Source organism: Manis javanica, chromosome 3, assembly GCF_040802235.1.
Source record: "Manis javanica isolate MJ-LG chromosome 3, MJ_LKY, whole genome shotgun sequence".
NCBI lineage: Eukaryota > Metazoa > Chordata > Mammalia > Pholidota > Manidae > Manis > Manis javanica.
The window spans coordinates 200,070,369-200,095,892 of record NC_133158.1 but is presented as its reverse complement, the minus strand read 5'-3'; the positions used below and the strand labels follow the sequence as shown (position 1 = coordinate 200,095,892).

The window sequence follows — 25,524 nt, the reverse complement described above, 5'->3', positions numbered from 1 at the left end:
GTTACAAATGAAACTGAAGCTAGTGACTAACCTGAGGTCTGTAACTAGTAGTATGTGGCCTAGAGGACTGAGATCCATTGTCTTCCAGCTCCAGGTCTCTTCGTATATCATATTTCCCTCCCATATAAAGATTGTGCATCAAAACCTACTGTCAGCTCAAATATTTGACTACTTGGTAATTAAAGAGCTATTGCTATGTACGCTTGACCTATAGTACGTAAAGTAAAATGTTTTTTATCATGTAATAGAGTTCCTAAATCAACTCCTACTTCTGACACCTTTGACTACATGGACTTTCACCTATATATTTGACAGATTCTCTTATAATAAATATTCGTTAGGGAATATTTAGGCCTAGGGCAAATACAGAAATCATGATTTTATTGGTGTATGTGTAGCACTTTGGGAAATAATTCTTTCATGCATATTAATAGTAATATAATAATTACGGTTTTCTCTAAGTTAGGCCCTACACCACAAACTGTACACACATTTTCTTACTTAATTCTCACAAATCTGGGCTGAGTCAGGGAGTAGTGTTATTCCCATTTTACAGCTGAAGAAACTGATGCTCAGGGAGATTAGTCACTTGTGTGATATCACATGATTTAAGGTGGTAGCCGAGTTGGGATTCTATCCTCCATCAGCCTGGTTTTAAAGCCCATTATCTTAAACATTTTTTTGCCCTCTCCTTCCAAAGAGTTTTTAAAAATGCTCTCTAAAAAGCATGCTGGGAGTTTCTTATCTGAGAAATGCTAGTGTTTACTGCCTTATCTTCACACAAACTTCTAATAATTAAAGATTTGGTAGCAGATATGAGCATTTGTATCCATCCAACCCTAACCAGATATTAGACTGGTTCCAAACTGCCTTCTTCCAGTCACTTACACAGAGCCCGAGAAGACAGGAAAGGGTGGAAGTACAGGTGCAAAGAAGCAATTGCTGTCACAGACAAACTCACGCAGATACACATATTAGTAGGTCTGGTCCATCAGAAAGCTCTCACATCATCACAGACAGCACACAAACAGACGTTTGTGGAGGCGAAGTATTTGAAATCATGCACAAAGGACCTAAATGAAGCTAGAGCCTCAGATAGCCTCTTCTTGACCTCTCCTTTGTCTTGGCTTCTTTACTTTATTTCCCTCTCTTGCCTTTAATTATTTTTTCTTTACATTTTTTCTTCAAAAATATGTGATTTTCAAGAATGTAACAACACATAGCATGTAGAATAAAAAATGATAAATGCAAGAATGATTGCTTCCTTTATTTTCACACCCTGCTAATTCTGGCCTGGCCTACTTGGCATTTCTTCCTCCCCCAAGCCAGTCCCACCCCTACTGGTTTTATTATGCAGACCAGAGTTATAATCCTGGGGAGAGGTAGGGGTGTAGGAAGTGGAAGCGAGCTGCTGTAAAGAGCCACGATGACCTCAGACAGAAAAGGTGGCAAAGGAGAGGAGTTATTAGCCACATGGGAGTGGGATATGGAGGGAATTGGGGGGTTTGGGGAGTGACATGAAGTTATGGACTTCAGAATATCTAGACATAAACAAACTGAAAAAACTTAAAGGGAAGGAGAGAGGATTTTAAAAAGTAATGTTTCTGTGAGTTAAGAGCTTGTCTCTTTCACTATTGTTTGAGGACAAGTAAGTAGAATTTGAAATTACTTTTATTTTAGCTTGGCTGGATTTTTTCCTTTTAATATGATATCACACTGAGAGTAACTGGTGAAAAGCCCAGATTCATTCAGGTTACATAATGATTTCAGTGATAGATAAAAGTGTTCATTTATCAAAGTGGCCGAAAGGAAAACTTGTATGTATGTTACTGTGGAATCTGCCAAGGCATCTGTATATCAGCTAGGTGATCATTTGTATTAAGCGCCCACCACTTTCAAGGAGGGAGTGACTTTTAAGGGAGAAGGTAACTAAACAGAGAAAGGAGCTAAACAGGAACAACTGGAAGAATCATCTCCCTTAAACTTTCTGCTAAACATTACAAATCAAATAAATGACTCTTTGTGAGAAACGTCTTCTGATAAATAATGGCTTTATCTGTGTCTCTGTTGAGTTGCAGTATAAATACAATTTAATTACAATTACTTAGCAAAACCTTAAAAATGTATCGCTTTACAAATATGATCCATATCCTTCATTATGACATTTATCAGCTATCTGTCAGTTGCAAAATATTAGTGCAACTGTTTGCTCTAATACTTTTTTTGCATTTTACAATAGGATGCTCCTGATGAGGCTAGAGATTTAGGTTGACCATGTATACAAGCTAACACCAAGGTGAGAGGGATTCTAATGTATTAGAAAGCTGTTGACAACCATGCAAACATAGAGACAGCTACTGTTTCCTATACGAAATAATTAAATAAAAGTACATGTGATGAATCTTGTACTATATAAGCAAATGAAATATCAATATGATGAATTTTGCTTTCATAGTATATTTCTGATAGGCTACATTAAGCACATGTACTGAATGTGCTGAAGATTGAGTCAAGTTTGTGACCCTAAAATTATTAAGGGGGTTAGAGTATTGAGAGAGGAAGAAAATCCGTATATAAAAACAAAGCACTAAAGGAGGCCCTTATTCTTACAATAACCTATGGTTGTAATATTTTATTGTGGATGCTGGTCCAACTTTGCACAAAGTCTCGAATGTGATTTTTAGTAAATTTTTATTTTTAAAATCTTAGGCCTTCACAAGATACAGTTACCCTCTAAAATTCAGAATTTACTCACCTTGGAACATTTGCAGGTTTAAATTGATGATGACCAAAGGGAATTACTGTTTCTTCTCTCAGCACCTGATATATGCAGGTAGCATTCTCCTCTTTAAATGTCAGGGTCTCCATGACCTCCTTCACAGGTTTATTAGTAACTATCACTTCTCTTCATTCAATACCCTGTTCCTTACTAGAAGGTATTTCACCCTAAATGAATCCATTACTTATTTTTAGTTTAGTTCTACTCTGTATTCAGTAAACAACTCTCTAACAGCAAGGAGTGGATGACCAAAATTTATTCAGATACTTGTCAACATATTTTTCTATTACATGTACTAATCCTTTATTAATAAGTTAAAGCCTTTAATACACATTAGCAATATTTCAAAATTCCTTCTGTTTCAAATCACCAGAACTGTTAATTAGGAATACTTATTTGTGATGGGTTTCTTTAAGTTTCTTTGGAAAAAAATCGTGTGAAAATCTTTAAACAGATGAACATGACTGGAAGGGAGAAATTCATGAGAGGCTGAAGTTGGATCTAGAGGCAAGATACTGAACATTTAAAAATATTCCAATAAAATACAGGTGATAGAGTAAAAAGTATATGGAATTGATGGCAAGAATTAAAGATAGACTGAATATGAAAAGGGAAGGGAATGCTAAATTTGACCACACACTGTCTCTCATGGCTCCAACATGACAACTGATTTCTGCCCCCTGCCCCCAACAGCCATGCTGTGACAGAAACACCATCAATGCTTTAAAATAGATGGGGATAGTGTTGGTAATATTGCCCAGAGAAGGAGAGTAGGGCAAAAGAGGATTTCAAAAAGAAAAGTGTTTGTATGTTGAATTTTTACTTTGTGATTAAGACAATTGGGCAGATATGTAATCAACCAATCAGGGAATCAATCCTATTTATTAGTTGATCATGTAGTTTTTAAAAATATATTCACCAAATAAGGAGTGAACTGTCCTGTTGTGGTTTTCTAACAGACATCTTGCAAACTAGGAACAATGCAGATGGAGACAGGCTGCAGAAGGAAAAACATGCTCTAGAGGTTGCAAACAGACACTTACGTAACATGATCACCTTCACCAGGTCCAGAAACAAAAGAGTAAAAGGGGATTCAAACTGAAGTCTAAAGAACATCCTTTTATCTCTTCAAGGAAGCAGAGGAAAATGGCCAAAGATGCGACCTTTAATCTGAAGTCAGAGCAAGATGTCAGGTTTCATGGGAATCTATTTCAGTACAACAGCAAAAACAGGCTGCCCTCTAAAAGCTGCCTGAGTTGGAAGATTCCCATGCCCTGACTCATGTACAATGGCCCAGTGTCCATTCCCCATCCTGACCACAACACAGCCCCTATTTCCCATCCTTGGTACCCGCTCCTTGCCTCCTGGCTTATAACTGTGAACCTGACACCGTCTTGACTTTGCTCTTGCCATCTTGTACCTAGACCTGACAGCAGAGCCTTCACTGGCCCTGCAGCGCCCATGGATCTGGCCCGAATCTTATGCTTGGTTCCTGTCAGTCTGCTTCTGGGTGAGCTGTGTTCCAAAAGGCAACAAATTTCTGCCACAAGCAGGACCTGGGCTCGAGTAGACAGGCCCTGGTTCTTCCCAACTGCAAAGGCTACTCCTGATGGTAGCAGTGAGCCCGAGGCCTCAAATACAGCTTTCCTGCTTTCCCAAAGCCTCCATCCTGGCTGGAGAATTAAAGGACAAAAGTTAACTAACCTTGGCTCTAACTGATGTACATCCCTCGGGGGTGGAGGGTTTTTTTTTTTACTGGAAATATCTGCAAGGAGCTTTCTCATTCCAGCCTAAAACCTGGGATAGGAGGCATTTTTCTATCTCTTAGACACAAGCAGTTTCCTTGGCTTAGATGCAATTACCCATTCCTGGTTTTCCTTCTATCTTTCTACATACCCCTGCTTAATCTTCTTTGTACCTCCTTCACCCAGCTTGGCCCTAGCCTTTTTCATTCATCACTGTCAACTGTCTCTAGGAAATCTCTACTCCACAGTTTCAGTATGCCGAAACTTAGTATGCTCATTCTATAGTATCCAGACCCACATATGCCACTATTTGATCTCTCCTTGGGTATCTCAAATTCAACATACTCAAAAAAGGAATTCTCCATTTTTCCCTAAGAATGGGTGTCCATTAGCATTCCCTATCTCAGTCAATGATACCAACATCCACCCAGTTCCTCAGCTAGGAACCTAAGAGCCCATCTGGACACCTCTCTCTCCGCCACCTCCCATACATAGTCTATTACTGAGTCCTTCAGAACTTTGGAAACTACTTCCCTCTATCTTCACTACTACCAGTAATGTCAGAGATTAGTGTAAAAATAATAAAAGGTAATAATCATCAAAGTTTTATTCTATATCAGGTAGGCACTCTTTAACATTTTATACAAATTGTCTCTTCTAATCACCCTATGTGTTAATTTGCTAGGATGATGGGACAAATTACCATAAACTAAAGGGCTTAAAAAAAAAGAATTGATTCTTTCATAGTTTTGAATGCCAGGAGTCTAAAATCAAGGTATTGGAAGGGCCATGTTCTTTCCAAAGATTCTGGGGGAGGATCCTTCTTCCCTCTTCCAGCTTCTGGTTGCTCTTGGCATTCCTTGATTTGTTGCATCATGACTCCAGACTCTACCACTATCTTCACACGGCCTTCCTCTCTGTGTGTGTGTCTTCTTGTCTTCTGCTTCAAACATCCTGCCTTTTTTTTAGAACTGTTGTGATTGGATTTAGAACCCAGATAATCCAGGATGATCACCTAATCTCAAGATCCTTAGCTTAATTGTATTTGCAAAGACCCTTTTCCTAAATAGGTAACAGTGACCAATAGGAAATGGTTAAACTCATTACTGTACAATTACAGCATAGGATACCACACATCCTTTAAAATGGGGCATGGGTATGTATATGCATTAGTATGGAACAAGTTAACTCAAGGTGCAGAACAGTGCATAAAATGCTACCATTTTGTACATCAAAAAGGGCACATATCTATATGCACTTATGTGCTATGCATATATATGAATATTTTCAGAAGGATAAACCAGAAACTTGTGACTGACTTTGTCTCTGAGAAAAGAACTATTAAGGCTGAATACAGGGGTGCTAGACTTTTTTTTTACTGTAAACCCTATTGTATTGTTTGAATTTATTTTGCTATGTGCTTGCATTGTGCATTAGAAAGAGAGGAAAGAGAGAATCTATAAGCTAGTTTTTCATCTAATTTTCCAAGTTGATCTCATACTGTATCTTATCTTGCACTTGACAATTCATTGCTTCCCCAAAACAGTGAGTATGTTCATGATAAGTGGGAGTGCATGCCTAATGCTCTATTATCCGCAACTCTTGTACTTTCTGCCTGTAAAATCCTGCCCCTCAAAAGCTTTTCTGTGCAAATTCCCTGATCTGCAGTGTTGGGACCAACCACTCTTATCTTTGCCCTCAGATAACCCCTGTTCATCTTGCTTTGAATTATAGTTATGTTTACAAGTTAGTCACCCTCATTAAATTAGCTCCTAAAGGAAAGTGTGTATCTCATTAGCCTCTGTGTTCCCCAAAGTACCTGGAACGAAGCTCTGCTGAATGAATGTCACTAACTGAAAAATATTAAGCAGCGAAGTTATCTAGGAAAATCTAAGTTTCCTATGATGCCCCAATTTTAAGGGTGATAGAAAAACTAGGGCAAACCCAGGAATCCTAGTAAAGAAGCAAATAAGAGAGCCTCAAAGCTGAAAATAAAACCAATACCATGTATCGAATAGGATTATTACAAAAGATGTACTTGAAATGAAATAGGAAGCTACACTTGAAATATATTAGAGGTAAGAGAGAAGAGAAAAAAAAATAGTTTGTTATAATACAGAAAAGATAGCTCTTGACATTTTTTGTTTGTTGTCTAGCCAAACACCTCAGGCTGATCATCAGCTAAGCAAACACTGACTTTTATCAGGCAGCGGGCTGCTTCTCAGATTGGGACGAACACTGCCTTCCACCTTTCTACCCTCTTCCCCACCACAAGCCCTAAAGGTCCACAGCAATGCAATTCATTCTATTGCTTAATACCTGTAAGATTTTCTAAGCAAAATTTCCCAAATCATATTGTAAGTTCACTGTGATTTTTTTTGCTGTTGAATTTTTGCTATAACTGAAACCCAAATCCTCTGTCCTTGATGATATGGGAGTTTAAGGATCACATCACTCCGTATGTTTAATTTTCATGTATTCTAAAGCATTTTATGGCAACTGACTGTAAACTATCTTCTATAAGCAATAAAACCAATAAAAATTTCTTTATGCTTCTAGAATATTGCTATTTTGCTTCAGTCTCTACAAATAGGTATACTGACATCAGGCCCACTCCACTTCTGTTGGCCTTAGAACAACATACAATAGAATAAATATAATAAAATAAAAATAAAAAATGGCAACAAATAAAAGTTTACTTCAACTTACTGTTAGTGCTGTTTCAAGTTCCCCAGCAGCCAAGTACGCTAAGCCCAAGTAATAGGAAGCTTCTCCTTCCATCTTTTTGTCATTTCCTTAAAGTGAACATGTAGAAAAATTATCATGGCATTAAAGAAGTGGATTTGTCACAACAAATAGAGAGAAAAATGTTATTATAACAAAGTATACAGATTTAGCGACAATCACTGAAGACTCTGCACCTGGATGACAGATGTTAAAAGGAAGGTACATTAGCAATATAATTTTAAGGAGCTTCCCTTAAAATTATCATTTTGACATTCATATATAATTTATATACTGGTCCACCTTGTAAAGACCTATAGTCATCCAGCATAGCTGCTACTACATACATGAAATAATTGGTAAAGGGTGTTAACCTTACATAGTACACAGACACACATATACAAATAGACTGTATTTAGCTAAGTCTCTAATAGGGCAGATAATTAGCAAACTAAAGAATTATTGTTTTCATTAGGTTCAATTTAAAAGCTATTGGTTAAAACTTTAGTGAGAATGACTGACAGAGCTTGGCTTCTTGGTATAAAATTCCACACATATTTTAAAATCTGAACACATTTTCTGTGCAAATGACTGTTCATGCTTTTTATCACCTTTTCGCAAGAAATTTAGCCTTTCTAATTTCTGTATAATGTGTTTTATTCCAGGAATAATCAAATTCTTCTTTACAAAGCCAAATGTGTAAAGGCGTATGTAACGTGTGGCTCAACAAGACACACATACCATCGAATACATATATAGTTTATTTACGTTTAATATACAAAATAACAAATCTGATACATTTACAAGAGTCATTAAATGTTCTAATTTTTAAAAATAACACATATTTTTATTCTTTTAGAAGTTTTTGACTTTCAGTGTTTCCTAACTCCTGGGTAATACAAATGCTACAGACCTACCCTCATTCTTGATCTCTGGAAAGTAAATATCCTTAGATTTCTGAACTCTGCATTTCAACCATGATGGTTTTCAGCAGGAGCTAGCAGTTCTCTGTGCTGCATTCGTTCTCACTACTCACTGAATTACCACTCATAAAGCAGTGGCTCAGTTGGAAGACTGTAAGAAAACTGGATGGCAAATGCCAGTGACAGAATTTCTTTTTTCTTCTCTAGCAATTTAACCAATTGCAGAGAATTATGCCCTCAAGATCTCGCTTCAGTGGAGTTGACAGTGCCAGTGAGCCAGTCTGGGGAATTTTAACTCTTAAAATTCAGCGAGGCCTAAAGTTTTTCTCTGCTGTATGTTTATGAGTGCTGGGGATAAGGATGGAACTAGGGAAGGGAAAGATGGCATAGAAGAAAGATGCTATGAAGGGAAGTTGGTTCTTGTATAATTAAAGAGTTGTTTATTTGTGATTTGTACTAGCTGTATTAAATAGTGTAACTGTGTAAAAGCACTAACAATGGCATGCACTGATAGAGTTTACCCATTTGCATCCAATTATATAAAGAACAGCCCAGGAAAGAGGAAGAAAGAAAAATCTACTTCTGTTGATAGAAAGATTTTGAGGCAGCTAATTGAAATAGGTCACACTAAATAACGTTCTAAAATGGGATTTAAGCATGAAAAAATTTTCTGCTTAGTAACTGAGACAAAATTAAGATAAAATAAAAGCAATAAAATGATGGAGGAAAATGCCAGCATTATTAAAGTTGAGTGACACATAGCAAAGAGAAAAAGACATACTACTATTTATATTGTGTAGTTTATTTGGATGGATTATATTAATTTATAATATTAGCTTTGCTATCCAAACCAATAATCATTTCTTTCAAAGAAAATACTATGTTTTTATTTTCAAGACCTAAATTACCCACTATTATACTAGTATGTCTACTAGAGAATCTAAAGATGGGGTCATCACAGGTGTGATCACAGGAATAATGGATAGAGATAATGTGCTCGGGAGTAACTCAAATGTTTCATTAAAATGTACCCTAAAACTTCTATTTGTTATTTGGCTGCATATATTTACTCATGAATATTTATTGAGGACCTACTACAGAGAATATTTATAGAGGACCTATTAGAGCCAGGCAAAGCTCTAAGCACTTGTAATACATCAGTAAATTAACCAAATTTCCTGTCCTTGGGGAGTTTACATTTTAGAAGACAGAGACAGAAAGAGATACAAAATAAACAATAAACATAATAAATTATGTGGTAAGTTGTATGGTGATAAGTACTCTGCAGAAAAAATAGAGCAGAGTAAAGCGAACTAGAAGTGCTAAGTGGGTTTCAGGAAAAAAGCATCTTTCAGTATTAAATATTTTCAATATTAAATACAGTTGTCAAGGTGGTATATTGCACTGAGAAAATGGTATTCACAAGAGGATGAAATCAGCAATAAATGACAAATGTTTGGGAGACTCACAACTATGTGGACATTAAACATCATCCTAAAATACCAGTAGGCCAAAGAAGAAATCAGAGGGTAAATTGTATATATTTATATATTAAGGAAAATGATTTGTATTTTGGGTTGTATATTTTGGTTGAAAAACTTATGGGCTCTAAAACTTATGGGAGCTAAAGCAGTGTAATAAAGGTACATGTATAGCTACAAATGCCTATTTTAGAAAATAAGGACCATCTTTCCACCTTACAAAACTATAAAAAGAAGAGCTAACTAAACCCAAAACACAAAGAAGGAAGGAAATAGTAAAGACTAGAGTGTAAATAAATGAAAAAGGGAATAAAAAGAAATTAGAGAAAATCAGAAAAATCAAGAGTTGTTTCATTGAACAGGTCAATGAAATTGGCAAACCTTAAGCTAAACTGAACAAGGGAAAAAGTGAGGGAGAAGTCTCAAATTGTTAAACACAGGATGAAAGAAGGGAAATCACTACAGACTTCACAGAAATAAAAAGGAGTATAAGTAAATATTATGGCATTTGTATATCAACAAATTAGATGAAATGGACAAATTGCTAGAAAGACAAACTACTGAAATTGATATAAGAGGAAACAGAAGATCTGAACAGAAATTGAATCAGTAATCAAAATATTTCCCACAAAGAAAAGTCCAGGCATACAGGGCTTGGTGAATTCTACCAAATATTTAAAGAATAATCAATACCATACTTCACAAACACTTTCAAAAATTGGGAGGAAATGCTTTCCAAATCACCCTATAAAGCTGGTATTACTTTGATTTCAAACCAGACATCACAATAAAACAAAACTACCAACCAATATCCCTTACGAATATAGACACAAAAAAACCTCAATAAAATGTTAGCAAAGTGAATCCAGCAGCATATAAAAAGGATTATATACCACAGTCAAGTGGGATTATCCCAGGAATGCATGGTTGGTTCAGCATATGCAAATCAATCAGTATATATGCCATATTAATAGAAAGGACAAAATCACATGGTTATCTCAATAGAAGCAGAAAAAGCATTTGACAAAATTCAACTCCTTTTATGATAAAAACCCTCAAAACACTCAGAATATAAGGGAACTTACTCAACCTGTTAAAGTGTATCTACAAAACCCACACCTAACATTATACTTAATAGTGAAAGACTGAAATCTTTCACTCTACCATTACAAAAAAAGACTGACGTACTCTAGGAACAATTCCATTTAGCACTGGGCTGGAGGTTCTAGCCAGTGCAATTAGATAAGAAAAAGAAAAGCACTGTAGGGGAGGCAAACTTTTACCTCTATCTGAGGGTTTTCCAGCTGAGCCTGGGAGTTAAATTGACATAAAACAGCCTAACAGGAGGAAAGCAGACAAATTTACATAAGTTTTAGGTGACATGGAGCCTTCATAATGAATGAAGAGCCAAAGAAATTACAAAACCTACATGCCTTCATATTGGGTTGGACAAAAAGAGGCGATTGTAGACAAATTAATTAAACAATGCAGGGAGGTCAAAGGAAGATAAAGATCATTTTTAACAAGGTCTGTTTGTGCAGATTTTCCTTGGCTTTGACTCCCCATTGACGAGTGTTTCTTTTCTTATGGTACAAGGAGGGGCATCTTTCACATGGCAGTTTTTATCTTCTGTTTTCAAGAAGAAAGGGGGAGGTTAGAATATCACCCTTGTATCTACTGTTTTTTTTTCAAGTGACTGTAGTTCAAAAATACTCTTTATGCAGAAGTGTTTTTTGGGGGTGACTTATTCAGTTCTCCTTCAGCATCAAAATCAGAAAGGAAGAGGTAAAACTATATTTGCAGATGACATGATATTATATTTAGAAAATCCTAATGAATCCACAAAACACCATTAAAGCTAATAAACAAGTTTAGCAAGGTTGCAATATACAAAATCAGCATACAAAAGTCAATTTTATTTCTAAACACAAGCAGTGAACAATCTTAAAATGAAACAGAAAATTGCATTTCCAATAGCATCAAAAAGAAAAATATTAGAAATAAACTCAACAAAAAAAGGGCACAACGTGTATACTGAAAACTAAGAAATATCACTGAAAGAAATCAAACAATTTGTAAATAAATGACAGATAATCCCTAATAATGGGTTGGAACACTTGGTGTTAAGACAGCAGTGTTCCCCAAATTGATCAACAGATTCAATGCAATCCCTATGAAAATCCCAGCTGTCTTTCATGCAGAAACGAATTCTAAAATTTACATGGAAATGAAAGTGATGCAGAATAGCCTATGCAATCTTAAAAAAGAACAATATTAGAGGACTATATTTCCCAATCTCAAAAGTTACCACAAAACTGTAATAATCAAGAATATGTAGCAGTGGAAAAAGCACAGGCATGTAGATCTCTGCAGCAGAACTGAGAATCCAGAAAGCAACCCTTGCATTTATAGTCAGCTAATTTTTGACCAGGGTCCCAAGAAAATTTATTTGGAAAGAATTGTGTTTTCAGTGAGTGGTACTGGGACAACTGGATATCCATGTGCGAAACATGAAGATGATCCTTCCTCCCACCACACACACACACACACACACACACACACACACACACACACACACACACAAACACTTAAAAATAGATAATAGACCTATTATACAGGAGTTAAAATTATGAAACTCTTAGAATAAATGTAGGAGTAAATCTTCATGATATTGGATTAGTGAAAGCCTTCTTAGTTATACCAAAAACACAAATGACAACAACAAATAGATGACTTTAGACTTCGCCAAAATTTAAAACTTGTGCTTCAGTGGATACCATCAGAAAATGAAAAGAAAACCCTTTGATTTCAAATCATGTATCTGATGAAGGACTTGTATCTATAATACATAAAGGATAATTAAAACTCAAAAATTAGAAGACAAATAACCCAATTAAGAATGAGCAAACAATCTGAATAGACATTTCTGTAAAGAAGATATACAAATGACCTATAAACACATGAAAAGACGCTCAATATCATTAGCCAACAGGGAAATGCAAATTAAATCCACAGTAAGATATCATTTTATAACTACTGAGATAACCATAATCAAAAAGATGGACAGTAATAAGTTCTGGTGAGGAAGTGGCTAAAATGAAACCCTTGAGCATTCCTGGTGGTCTGTAAAATAGTGCATCCACTTTGGAAAATTCTTTGCCCAACAGTTAACATAGACTTATATGACCTAGTAATTCCACTTCCACTTATATAGACAAAAGAATTAAAAACTTGTATACAAATGTTCATAGTAACATTATTCACAATAGACAAAAGGTGAGATCATAAAACTGATGAAGAGAATGTGATACAACCCTACACTGGAATATTATACAACCATAAAAGAAATGATATATACTATAAGACAGATAAACCCTGAAAACACTACGCTAAGTGAAAGAAGCTGTACACAAAAGGACACCCATTGTATGGCTCCATTTACATGAACTATCCGGAATAGGTAAATCCAGAGACAGAAAGTAGATTAACGGTTGAGGAGTGACTTCTCATGAGTATGGGGTTAGTGTTGATGGTTGCACAACTTTGTGAATATATGAAAGATTAATGAATGAAATATGAAAATAATAGAATGATAGAATCATAAATAGAATATAATAAAACAGAATCACTGTATGGCTTGTGCTAAATTTGTGCATTACACAAAGGGCTCTAGAAAAGAATTGGCCCACAGCAGATATCAGTACTCCTGAAATATTATGGAAAGCAGAGCTGGCAGCATGCCTTATCCAGGCATCATGTTTGCTGCTTCAGGCTCCCTACCAAAGGAGGATACGGTAGGAAGGAGGGATGCTTTGTTCCAGCGCCTTTTGGCTGCTGTCAGAGCTCTGTGATATACTGTGGGATCCTTTAACCTACCTACATCTTTATATGAAAAACAGGGAGACAAATACTTATCAGTTTAAAAAAATACTAAGAAATTATTACAGCATAAGAAATAAGATTTCTCCTGCTCACCTTATTTGTCCTTTGGAAATTAAGAGATGCTTTCAGAAAGCACACGGTCTGGCAGGCACTGACTGTTGGAAGAGACCTTTGGAACCTTCCTTTCTTTATGAATTACCTTACAATTTAGCACATGTGAACCTAAAGCAAAATGCCTTTTCCAAATTCATATTAAAATTCCATATAATTTCCCATCTGTCTAAAGTTAGCTGCTGAAATTGATCTAACTGTTAATTCTTCATGTCAGTATTTACCCCTTTAGGGAAGATACTAGACCATTCATTCAAAAACAGTTCATTCAATAGGATACATCTTCAATGGGGGTGATTCCCTATGGGTATTCCAACTAATATTATTGAAAGAAATAACAGAGAGAATAAGTTAACCTGTTTACTTTTACTCTTTAGAAAATTAAAATCACACCCAGAAAATGAGCCTTGCTTTCTCAATAAGCCAATCAATTAAATATATCCATGAGCTAATAAACTTCAAAAAGCCTAACTTCTATCACTTTTTCCTTCAGGAAAAGTCTACTCTATTAATAAATGTCTATGTTAAATAAATATCCTTGCACTTCACAAAGTAAGAGTTTTTGAGTATATGCTCCAAATTTTTTCTCCTATTTTATACATATGCAAAAGACATAGAATATTAAAACTATGATCTGCTCTCACAAAAGTGTTTTCGCTGCTGGAACTGTGCATCCAAGTTGCCTGGGGATCCTGACAACCTGCAGGTTCTGACGCAGTATGTGTGGAGTGAGGCCTGTGATGCTGCTCAGAAGCCTCCCGATGGTGCTGATGCTGCCAGTACAAGGGCCACACAGACGGCAAGGGTCTAAAATACATCAGCTTCTGTTTTCCTGTTACTCCTAACTAAATATTTATCATATCTTTCCTATTACCTGACAACCAGGAATTTACAAACAATGAAAGGTCTCTCAGATTGCAAGAAATATATGACCTTAAATACACACACACACACACACACACACACACACACACACACACACACACACACTCTTAAGTTTTGCAAATAACCTTACCTTCTCAATTATAGGTTCACTGTTTTACAACACTACTCCCAGAGCATTGTAATTTTGGAGATAAAGCTTTCAAGAAATTAATGGATTTCTTGTTGTCAGCACTAAGGCACCTCCGTTTTACAGTGAAATTTGGAAGTATATTGATGGCATTTGTCTTTGCATTTCATAGGAAATAATCACCCAAACACTTGACGATTTTTACTTCACTCTTGGGAGAAGCAGTGTCTGCCCATTAAAGGAAGCAATGTGAGAGTGTTCTTTTCCACTCACCTTCTTTGGCTATTTCAGAAGCTTTTATTAGAATTCTGATGGCCTGTTTGTATTCTTTATTTTCTAGCATTTTGTCTGAGAGTAATCTGTAAGTCCTCAAGAGACTCTTGCAGGCCAGCAAGTTGAGAAAGCAGCCTGTCTCATCCTTCCATATCCGCCCTTGCGTCAATTGATGGAATGCTTCATAATGCTCAGCAGCTTCCAGAAGCTGACCTGAAGAATAAAAGCCATTCATAAACATAAACCACAAGCCAGAACATATTTTCAAAATTTTTGCATACATTTTATGTTTTACTATCAAAGAGGGGAAAACCATGGAATACAGTCAGGGATTTCCAAGGGTGAAGAGGATTTAAACTGGGAAGGGAGCTATCTCAGTTTGGACCTCAGATTCAGCACTGACCCATTAGAGGGGTGCATTTCAGCTAGTAGAAACTGACTAGGATTACATATATCTAGAGTGGATTATTATTAATAGTAACATATTACTTAATCATTTCTTAATATTATATATGCAAGGCACTGTGCTATGCACTTTATATGCATTCATTTATTCTTCAAAACAGTCCTATGGAATAGGGATTGTTAAGATTCCATTTCAAAGAAGAGAAAGCAAGGTTAAGAATTTTGCCCAAGATTGTATGCCCAGTGGGTTAGTAGATCCAGGTAATTTAATTCCAGAGCTGCTGCTCTCAACCACTATCCTGCCCTGCTTTCTCAACACACAGATACTCTTCCTTCTCAACAAGAATTCAGGTAGCTTGAGAAAGAATACAGCTGTTCCAAATTTCACATTCAAGTATTATGGCTCTTTAAACTACTTCTCAAAGTGTTGACCGAACTTATTTCTAAGCAGGCATTTGTTTAGTCTGCTTAGTTTTGAATAATTAAAATGTAACTTAAATGCCTTTTTAAACAGTATTTTATCATGTGGCCCCAATATATCTTCTCAAAGCCAACACTCTAATTAGCTGTAAGCCATTTCATACCTTGACATATGGGCAAGCACATTTCTGGAAGAGCAGTTTGCAGCTCCTTGCGGTGGATTATAGTTTACTTGTGAAATGCTTTGTGGAAATGTTCATAATATCTGGTAATGTAAATACTCTTTATGGTATTAAAGTTACCTACTTGGAATGAACTGGAAAAGCAGTTACATCTAGTTATTCCCACAGTGGTAAAGAGTGAGAATAGATTCCAAACAGAAAATCTGAGTTCCTTTCCAAGCTTTACTTTACCTTTCTTTGCTGTTTGGCCTCAGGCTAATTACTACCCTCTCTGTGCCTGAGTTCAGTTCTTCTGCAAAGTAGGATTATAGTGTAACCATTCAAGGTGCTATTATGAGAAATGAATTCATGCATGTCAATTATCTAATACAGAGTATATGCTCAATAAACATAGCAACTGACATCAGTTGGCATAGTGATAATATTTTTGAAAAATCCAACAGGCCAACTGAAACATAGCCACAAATTTATGCTTTTTTCCCTTTTAGTATAACTCTTAATGCAAAAAATGTAGATGAATCCTTATAATAATATAATCATAATTATATGATTAAATTAACCTATGCAGGTCATATCTGGCTCAATATATTTCTTCAAACAGGTTTCACTGGATATTACAGGGTATTGCAGCCACTGCCATGACTACTGTATACAATTTCCCTCTACTTCTTCACTGAATTTGTCATCCAACTTAGTATTGACATATTAAAGAACGTACACATAAGAATAGTAATTGCAAAGAAACACAACAAACAGAGGTGAATAGTCGGCAAATAAATGTACAAAAATTCAGTAAGGACATGGCCAGTCTGACCTTCTGGCACCATGCAGAGGGGGCATATCACAAAGATACATACAGAAAGGGGAATGTGTACTGCAGAGGTGTTTACAGACTTGTATTATGAAATTTTCAAAGGATAAAAGACTGCAAAGTCATAAATATCCTATTATAGAAGAATATTTCATTACATGGACAGGTGTTTATGATAAGTGAAAATATTGGAAAACATCAGGAAACACTTACAAAGCACTATGAGTGTTACATGGGTGATGGATGGTTTCTTTTCTGCTTTTCTTTTTTCTTTCTGATTATTGGCATTTTCTAATGTTTCTCCCATCAAAATATGCTTACTTTGTAATAGGATATACATAATAGAAGCTATTTTAAAAATGATGCCCAATTCTTTTTCATTTTGATACAAATACTGAAGGTTGAAGTTCACTGCTCTCATCTATCTTTACATTTGACTGACGATTTTTCTCTTAATTCCTGCAAAAGCAGCAGTTTTCAATTCTTTACTGTAGCACCTCTCGCCAGAAACACCTTTCACCAAATACCCACGACCCTCATTTTTTTTTTAAACTCGAATGGAACATTGACCTATATGTGTGCTATGTTCCCTCTGTTAACTCTATTTCTGCCTGTAAAGTATAGCTCCGTATTCCTAGGAAGATGGATACAAGGCATCCATCTATTCATAAGGTACAGGTGTATATTTCTCTTCAGTCATGTGAATAGGGAAAGGCAGATATACAGGGAAACATGAGTAAATCAGATAGTTCCAGAAAAAACTGGGACTGTAAGAAGACCAGGAAGGACCTAAGGGCATCTGTGGTCACACACAATAACCAAATGGAAAAAGGATCCAAGGGTGTGTTGTAAAATAACAGATTCACTAAGAATTCCAGGAGAGGAAGCTCTGGATAACTTAACTAATTACAATGAGATACAAATGAGACACATTGATGTATATAGTATATTAGAACTTAGAGTCATGTTCAAGATTTGATTTCATGGGAGCAGAAAGGGGAGGTAGGGAGAGGGGAGAGGAGAGCAGAAAGTGAGGAAAAGAGAGGTAGAGGAAATGGGGAAAGTGAAGAAAAGGCGAGGCCTGTGTCTTTGTACTTCATATAAGCTAGATTTCCCTCTGTGTACTGATGTCATCCAGCATCCCAGACAGGTTTACCAATCAGGAATGAAGTAAGGGAGGTTCTTGGGACACTGGTATCATTTGGTTACAGTAGAAGGCAGCCCTGAATGATTGAGAAATAATCTTTTCAGTTGAGTTTGAACTTTGCCAGAGTTTTGGGGGCTAGTGTCAGTGTACTGCCTACCTCATGATTATTGGCCAAGGGTTTCCCCCATACCTTATCTTATTTAACCTTCTCCAAACTGACAAAGTAACTAACTATGATTATTACTTTTACACTAAAGAGGAAACTGAGGCTCATAAAGTTTAAATGACTCACAGAGCTAAAAAGTGATGTTTAGTTACTGAAAACCCGTATCGCTTGGTTCCACCACATCAGCTACAAGTCAATAAACCAAGAGTCAAGAAACTTAGGTGGAGTAAATTACATTCTCTGGAAGTAAATCTCTCAAATTAAAAACAATGTTTGAGTTACATCATTTCTAGTCTCCTCCAGCTCTATAATTCTGTGACTCTACTCAGGGGATCACAAATAACCTGTAACATAAAAGCCCAGATATTAGCCCATGATATGCTTCTGACTGGTTTGACATGCAACCAGCTATGCATCCTGTATCTCAAATCCCTACTTTCCCCTAAACCACGTGGGGCCATTCATGGGGGCACTGGAGTTCCTTGAGCATCCCAGACTTAGTCACCTGCAGACACACCCAGCTCTCACAGATTGACTTCTCCATCCTCACACTACTTTGTCACAAAGGAATTCACTGGGGATTCTGATTAGCACTATTTTAAACCAAGGTGCCTACCCAGAGGAAGTAGAGTTTTCTAGTCCTTCTTATATGTAGAGATTCATTTCTCAAGTTTTTGGTGGCAAATAGGCCAGTAAATAAGCCAGCAAGGACTTGACCCAAATGACCACACGTGTACGAATGAATGGCTACGATTTCCAAAGACTGATCAGAATTTGAAAACACATATTATAATAGGATATATTTGATTTAAAAAATATTAAAATATATGTCTATAGTATGAAGGTAGCACAGTAATTTAAATACACAGGTTATTTCCCTTTAAGCACTATTAACAATGATATGATTTCCATCCAACTTGTATTTTCAAGTGTGAATAGGATTTTCTTGCTTTCTGAGCAAAGGCTCTACTATTAAGGCTAGATGTTTATTAAGATACAGATCCTGTTTTATCTGAAAATTTTAAATTTAATATACTTGAGATATATTATAAAAGGTCATCAATATAGTGATCATTTTGACAAATCTAAATGTAAATATAAATGAAGATCATGAAAGAGATTTTTCATATTTGGATCATAGCTGCCATTTATAACTTCTTTGGTGTTCACATACAGTCTCCTCTTTGTTACCAAATAAATTAAAAATATCAGAACCAAGGGAGATTTCTAGACCCCATCATCAATATTATTAAAGGACAAGTGTCTAGCTAACCATCATCCTCAGGAATTACCATGTGGCACCATTATTTTCCACTGAGGAGGAAGGCAAGAAGAAGAATGATTGCACCAAGTTATCCTAAAAATAAAAGTTAACTAAAAACAGAACAGGAAAGAGAAGGCCTTGGTAATATCCATAGATGTTAAAGGTTTCCTGAGGGGACATGAGCTTTATCATATTGAACCAGGAATTACCAGTAAATATTCATCATTATAACTAACAAAGATCAGAGGAGTAACCATAATAAGAAAAACATATTATTGCTCAACTAAATACCTGGAATGCACAGTTCTATGCTAAGCAAAAATCCAGAGTCCGCTGATACTTCAAATGAATCAGGGAAGGAAATGGAGCCAAGATGTTTTTTTGGGGGGACTAGCAGTGGTTCCACTAATACCATCAGTCACTAACTTACCTCAGTAACAAGAGGTAGTATCAGAAAACACTTCTTGGGATACACCCTGAACAAAATTGTTTCAAGTATCCAGGATGGATATAAATATCCTAAACCTCAATATTTTAGAAAACAATTAGATGACATCTCAATAAACAATAAGGAGGTTGCTGTGCATTTATAGGTTTTCACCTAAAGGAAAGTACACTATTAAAAACACACCAAAGGAGTTTCACTTTACCTAAAGCCCACACAAACAAGAAATCCACCCATTTATTTAAAAATACAAACAAAACCCCAACAATGTTGTAAACTGTAAAATGCTTGGTAGGATGTTAAGACAAACACTATGTAGAGAAAATAATATTTTATATATTTGGGTATTATCCAAATTGTTGCTTACGCCCATTTCCTGCACATCTCTCAAAGTTTATAGATATTTGTTGTATCACAGCAGATGTCTAGTACAAATATTAAGCAAAGGAGAATGTATATGATCTCTCCCATTTTAGTTTTTTTTTAAAGTAGGAAGATTGACTAGATATTAACACAAATGGGTTTAAATGTGAAGCTGCCATAAAAGCAGGAACATAAATGTAATTCTCCCAGCCGCTATTTTGATGCACATTTTTGATTCCATGAATATTTTATGAAATGGCCCAAACTAAAGCCATATAACATTCCTGCATTACTGATGCTTGCGCCCGTAAGCTACGAACATTAGAGGCATGATTGAGTGCATTAAAATGAACTCATTCAGCAGTGCATTGATTACTTGGAGGGGGAGGGAAAAGGAAAAAGAAAAAAAAAAAAGAAGTTGCTTCACTTAAGAAAACAGCACACAAATCTAAAGTTTGCAATATGATAAGGGTAAAAGCAAGTTTGAATAAAATAATATTTCATAAAGAAAGTGTGACTTTGTCTAGACCTGACATTAATTAGACAAGGTGTTAATTATATCCAAAGATGGCTCCTGATATTGTTCAGGTAATTTAAAATGTCACAATTTCTAAGTAACCCATTGGCCTGCTTTAGCTCCATGCATCAGCAATTCTGAAAGTGGCTAATTATTTCCTTTTCTATCAACTTGTACATTTGCCAGTAAAAATAATGCCACAGAAACAATTGCAGAAAATAATTTGACAGATTCATAAGGCCTATTTCTTCAGCAGCACTGACATAATTCTTAAGCATATTTAGTTCTAAATTGTGCACATTTGTTGAGGAATTTAGGGCAATATTCCACTTTATTTTAAAACAACCACCTAAAGGAAAAATAAAGCTTTATGTATATTATTACATTTTAATCTGGAGCTACCGGACATCTTTGTTGTTAAGTTACTATTCCATACAATGTAGACAAAAAATTGGCTAGAAACAATATTGAACAGTAGCAAAAAGAGAAAAATGTTATTACCCTTTTGTAAAAACAAAAGACATCGCTTTCCATTTCAGTTTAATGGCATGAACAATTTATATTATCTTTAGGTTTTACATTAAATTATGGCAATTATATTGGTACTACACATGCTGAAATAGTTAAGGGCTTGTCACCCTTCCCAATGGAAACTATCACTTTTAAGGGTTTATCTCTTGTCAGAGGTGGTTTGTTCTGCACCAGAACCCACTGCACACCATTGCAAAATGGAATGCTGGGAAACAAAGGTTTTGTTCTGTAACTCAATAGCATCTCTAATAAGCCAGGAAGGAAATGTGTCCTATAACTTGTGAGTAGTTACTTCAGGATGCTTACAAGAAATTTAAGATGCTATTTAAAAACTGGAACCTTTTCTTTGTCATCTTGAACAAAGATTTCAGATAGACATACAGTAATGCTACCACACCCCTGTTAAAAAGTATCCGTTATTAAACCAGACAGTGAAGAGGATTCCAGAAAGGCAGATATGAAAGAAACTCACCAAGGGCTTTATCACTGACATTGGCAATACTAGTAAGTTAATTTTTAAAATCCAGAAGATTTTCCTGGACTTCTAAAATATTCTGAAGGAATTATTACTGTTGTGATTTTTTAGATAGCTGAATTGTGGTCAGTGATGGAAACAGCATAAAAGCTTGACTGCTTTATGTCCTAATAACCCTTGAGGGTTAGTTTCTATCCAAGTTTTGTAATTTCTAAGGATTAAGCATTAGGCAGTTTTGCTCTTAAATGCTCTTAATTGAAAGTACCAAAATTACTCAAATAATTTTTAAAAATGTATACTTGTATAGTATATAAAACATAAGGAAATTAATACTAGCCAACATAAACCTTGTAGAGCTTATAGAGATTATTAGCTTTCTCATACCATGAATTGTTTTACTTTAATGGTTGCCACCTCATCTTCAAATACCAAGTAAAAATGTTGACAAGCATTAAAGTCTGATGAGAAATAGAATTAATATTGACATTAGATCAACTAATGAATTATATTGCTCTGGACTTAATCAATAATGTAATTCTTAACTTGAATTATATGTTGCTCATGTTTTTAAATAAACCACATTTTGATTATGTGTATACGTTTACATGAGCAAAGAAAAAGGTGTAAAAACATACATCAAAGTATCAGTATTGATTAAGTAATAGAAAATGGAGGTGAAGAGAGCAGTCACTTTTCCTTGTACATTGTTGTTTTGACTGACCATAAGCATGTGCTATTTTGGATATTACAGAAACCTAACTAAAAATAATCTATGTAGGTGAGTATAGAGGAAAAAAATCAATGCTAGTTGAGCACCTCTCACACGCCTAGCATGACAGTAGCTACTATATATATATATATCCTATATATATATACATATATATATATATATATATATGTATATGTATCTACGTTAGCATCTTCATGTCAGCGATGACCAAAATGAGCCTCAGCAGTTCTCTTGCTTCAATTTGTGCACTAAGTCAGTGACAGAGCTGGTGCTCAAAGCCCATGTGGCTTTACTTCCTCAAGGTGTCTGCTTTTTAGAAACTGTGTCCAACATTTGACTTAAAGGCAGAGACCAAGGTTTGAACACCAAGATGTAATTAGATCTGTCATGCCCTGTCTTTAAGAGCTCTCAAACAAGGATAACAATGCCAACCTCAGGGCGTGGTTGCAGGGGTCATTAACGCTGCCGTGCTGGCACCCTACAGAGTGCCTGGCGCTTCAGAGACCTTCACTAAATTTTCATGGGGTTTTATCTTTTTTTTTTTTTTTTCCAGATTGCCATTTGGAGAGACCCTGGATGGGCCTGTTACATGGGGTGCTTTACAACTAAATATTTAAAATTAAATATTATGGAAGTGTCACTTATTCAAATTAAGAGCTATTTAAGGCAGTAGGTAGAAACAGCACACCTCATCCAACTTTTACCCAGCACCCTTCACCTTGGGCAGTGGTGCCTCTGAAGAGCTATTTCTGGGGCAGTGCCTCTTCTCAGACAGAGGAAATACTGCCTGCAGAAGAGTTCACTCAGTGTGGCAAGAACTGTAGACTCCGTGCAGCTATTCAAGAAGACCTCCTTGCAAAGCTTTGAAAAAGAAAAACTTGCTGCAGAGCAGGCACCTCTGAATAAAAGATAGGTAAAATACAAGCAGCAATGTCAGTAACACAGACATGAAAGGGAAGGGGAAGAAAATGAATTAAAAAAAAAGGGCAATGAAATAATTCATTTGAAGTTCTAATAAAGTTTCATTTGCAGTCTTGTTTAAAGATATATTAGACTTTAGGGATGTAACCTAATTACATTTTTATTCTAAGTTCCATTCAAAGATCTTGGACTTTGATTCTTTAACAGATCAAACATGGTATAATTTTCTTATGACTATCAATACTTAAAAAGGATCCCTTCATTAAATATTATAAGGTTTATGAACATGTGCACATAGTAGATGGAGAATAAACTGACATGCCCAAAAAACTGACAATTAATTTATAGAGAAATAGCAATGCTAATTCACTTAAGTTCTGGGGGGAAAAAACACTTTTTAAGAATTAAATTCGCTTCTATTCAAACATAAAGTGACTCCGTTTCTATTACTGATCTAGTCAGATGCACCTTTGAAATGTATACTAGTGCCCACTTTCTAAACCCATTCTTGGAATTTACTTCAAAAATGAAGAGCTGAAAGTGGTAAACCTTGCAATCATGTAGCGATAAAGGGAAGATGCTTTCACCAGGCCTGTGGGCAGCCCGAGAGCCTTAGCGACCGGCGGGTATGTTGGAGTAATCAATGTTCATACTTCGGCACTTTGGATTGGCTTTATTTCACATTGTTACTAGAAACTTGAATGGAATAATTTGTAAACTCTTCCTGAGAATCTTTCTGGAAAAGTTTCCTTCAAAGAGACTTTTAAGATTCAAATTTAGAAGCACTTTAAAAGTGGGGGGAAAATGAATTTATTTTTTTAACCATTAAGAGGAATAAAATATCCTTGGTGAACTTACGTAGTTGTACTAAAGGTGTGAGTAGGCAGGGGAAGTACACTAGGACTTACAGTCCCCATCAGGAAAACCTACAGAGTTCTGCTCACGATTCAGCAGCAGACATTGGGAGGTTTTGCTGGAAATGTTTGTCTTTTTGTTTGTCTCCCTTCAAAATATACAACACCCACCAGTGAACCTCTTTTCAAGGATAAGCATTAATTGAGATGCCCTTTGTCAGTTCAAGACTGCTTTCTCTTAGAGCGTCCTGTATGGAACAGAGGCTTCACTGTTACAAATCTTAAAATATGACAGCAATTTTAGTAGAAAATAAGAGTCATCTAAAACCAAAAATAACCATATTATGCTTGGTAAAATCTATTAATACAAATAACCAAGATGTTGTTTCATTATCGTTTGGTGCATGAATAAAATAACTAGGTTTAGAAAGACAAAAGAAAATTTTAATGTTCACTATATGTAGGGTGACCTATTCATCCAGGTTTGCCTGGGACTTTCCCAGTTAGAGCACCACAAGTCTCAAATACTGGGAACTCCTTCAGTGCAGGCAAATAGAGATGAATTGTCATCCTAACACTAACCAAAATACAAAAGAATTTTGAGAATATACTTAACTAAAACACAGAAGCGATATATAGTGAAAATATAATGCAATATATGTTTTAATTATTTTAAGGGCAAAAATCTATCAGCATTAATGAAATACTACAAGGAAAAATCTTAAAAATTACTGATATCAATCAACCAAAATGTGTGTTTGTATTTTGGTTAAGTTTTATTCTACTTCCTTTCTATCTACTAGTTTTTTTTTTACACAGTGGTAAAGATGTGAATACATTTTTTCTGCTTATCTGAATTATATTATTAGAACTACTTTCCATATTACATATTTCATAACAGCATTTTAAAAGGCTGTATAATATTTTAGGGGATGTATACTTTAATCATTTTTCTAGTTCTTGGGTATATAGATTATTTCTCTATTATAAATGATGTTCAGATTAACACTTTCATAATTTTCCCATCTTCTGGAAAGTTTTTAGATTTCCCAAAGTAGACTTAATAGATGGAAAATTTTATGGTTGCAATGCATTGTGATATTACTTTCCAAAACCATTTATTTAAATGAATCATCTTATGAGCATTTTGTAATGTATACAAGTGTTGAATCACTATGTTGTACACCTGAAACCAATATTGTATATCCATTATACTTCAATTAAAAAAAATAAATGATTCACCTTATCACTAGCAATAAATATTATTGAGGACTCATGATTGTTTTCTTTTATTTTAAGAAGGGTTAAATAGTATTTCATAATTACTCAGATTGATTTTTAGAGAAATTGTTTTTCCCCATAT

General features: G+C 35.5%; 1 protein-coding gene across 4 annotated transcripts in view; it reads right to left on the bottom strand.

The window, feature by feature from the left end:
• The window catches only part of TTC29 (tetratricopeptide repeat domain 29), a 265,346-nt gene that overhangs the window by 160,851 nt on the left and 78,971 nt on the right, over positions 1-25,524 (bottom strand). For all 4 annotated transcript variants that reach the window (XM_073230446.1, XM_073230444.1, XM_073230445.1 and 1 more), the window contains 2 exons: positions 14,931-15,143; positions 7,234-7,319 (listed from right to left, as the gene is read on the bottom strand). In XM_073230446.1, the coding sequence (XP_073086547.1) occupies positions 7,234-7,319; positions 14,931-15,143 (299 nt within the window). The remainder of the gene's footprint in view (positions 1-7,233; positions 7,320-14,930; positions 15,144-25,524) is intronic.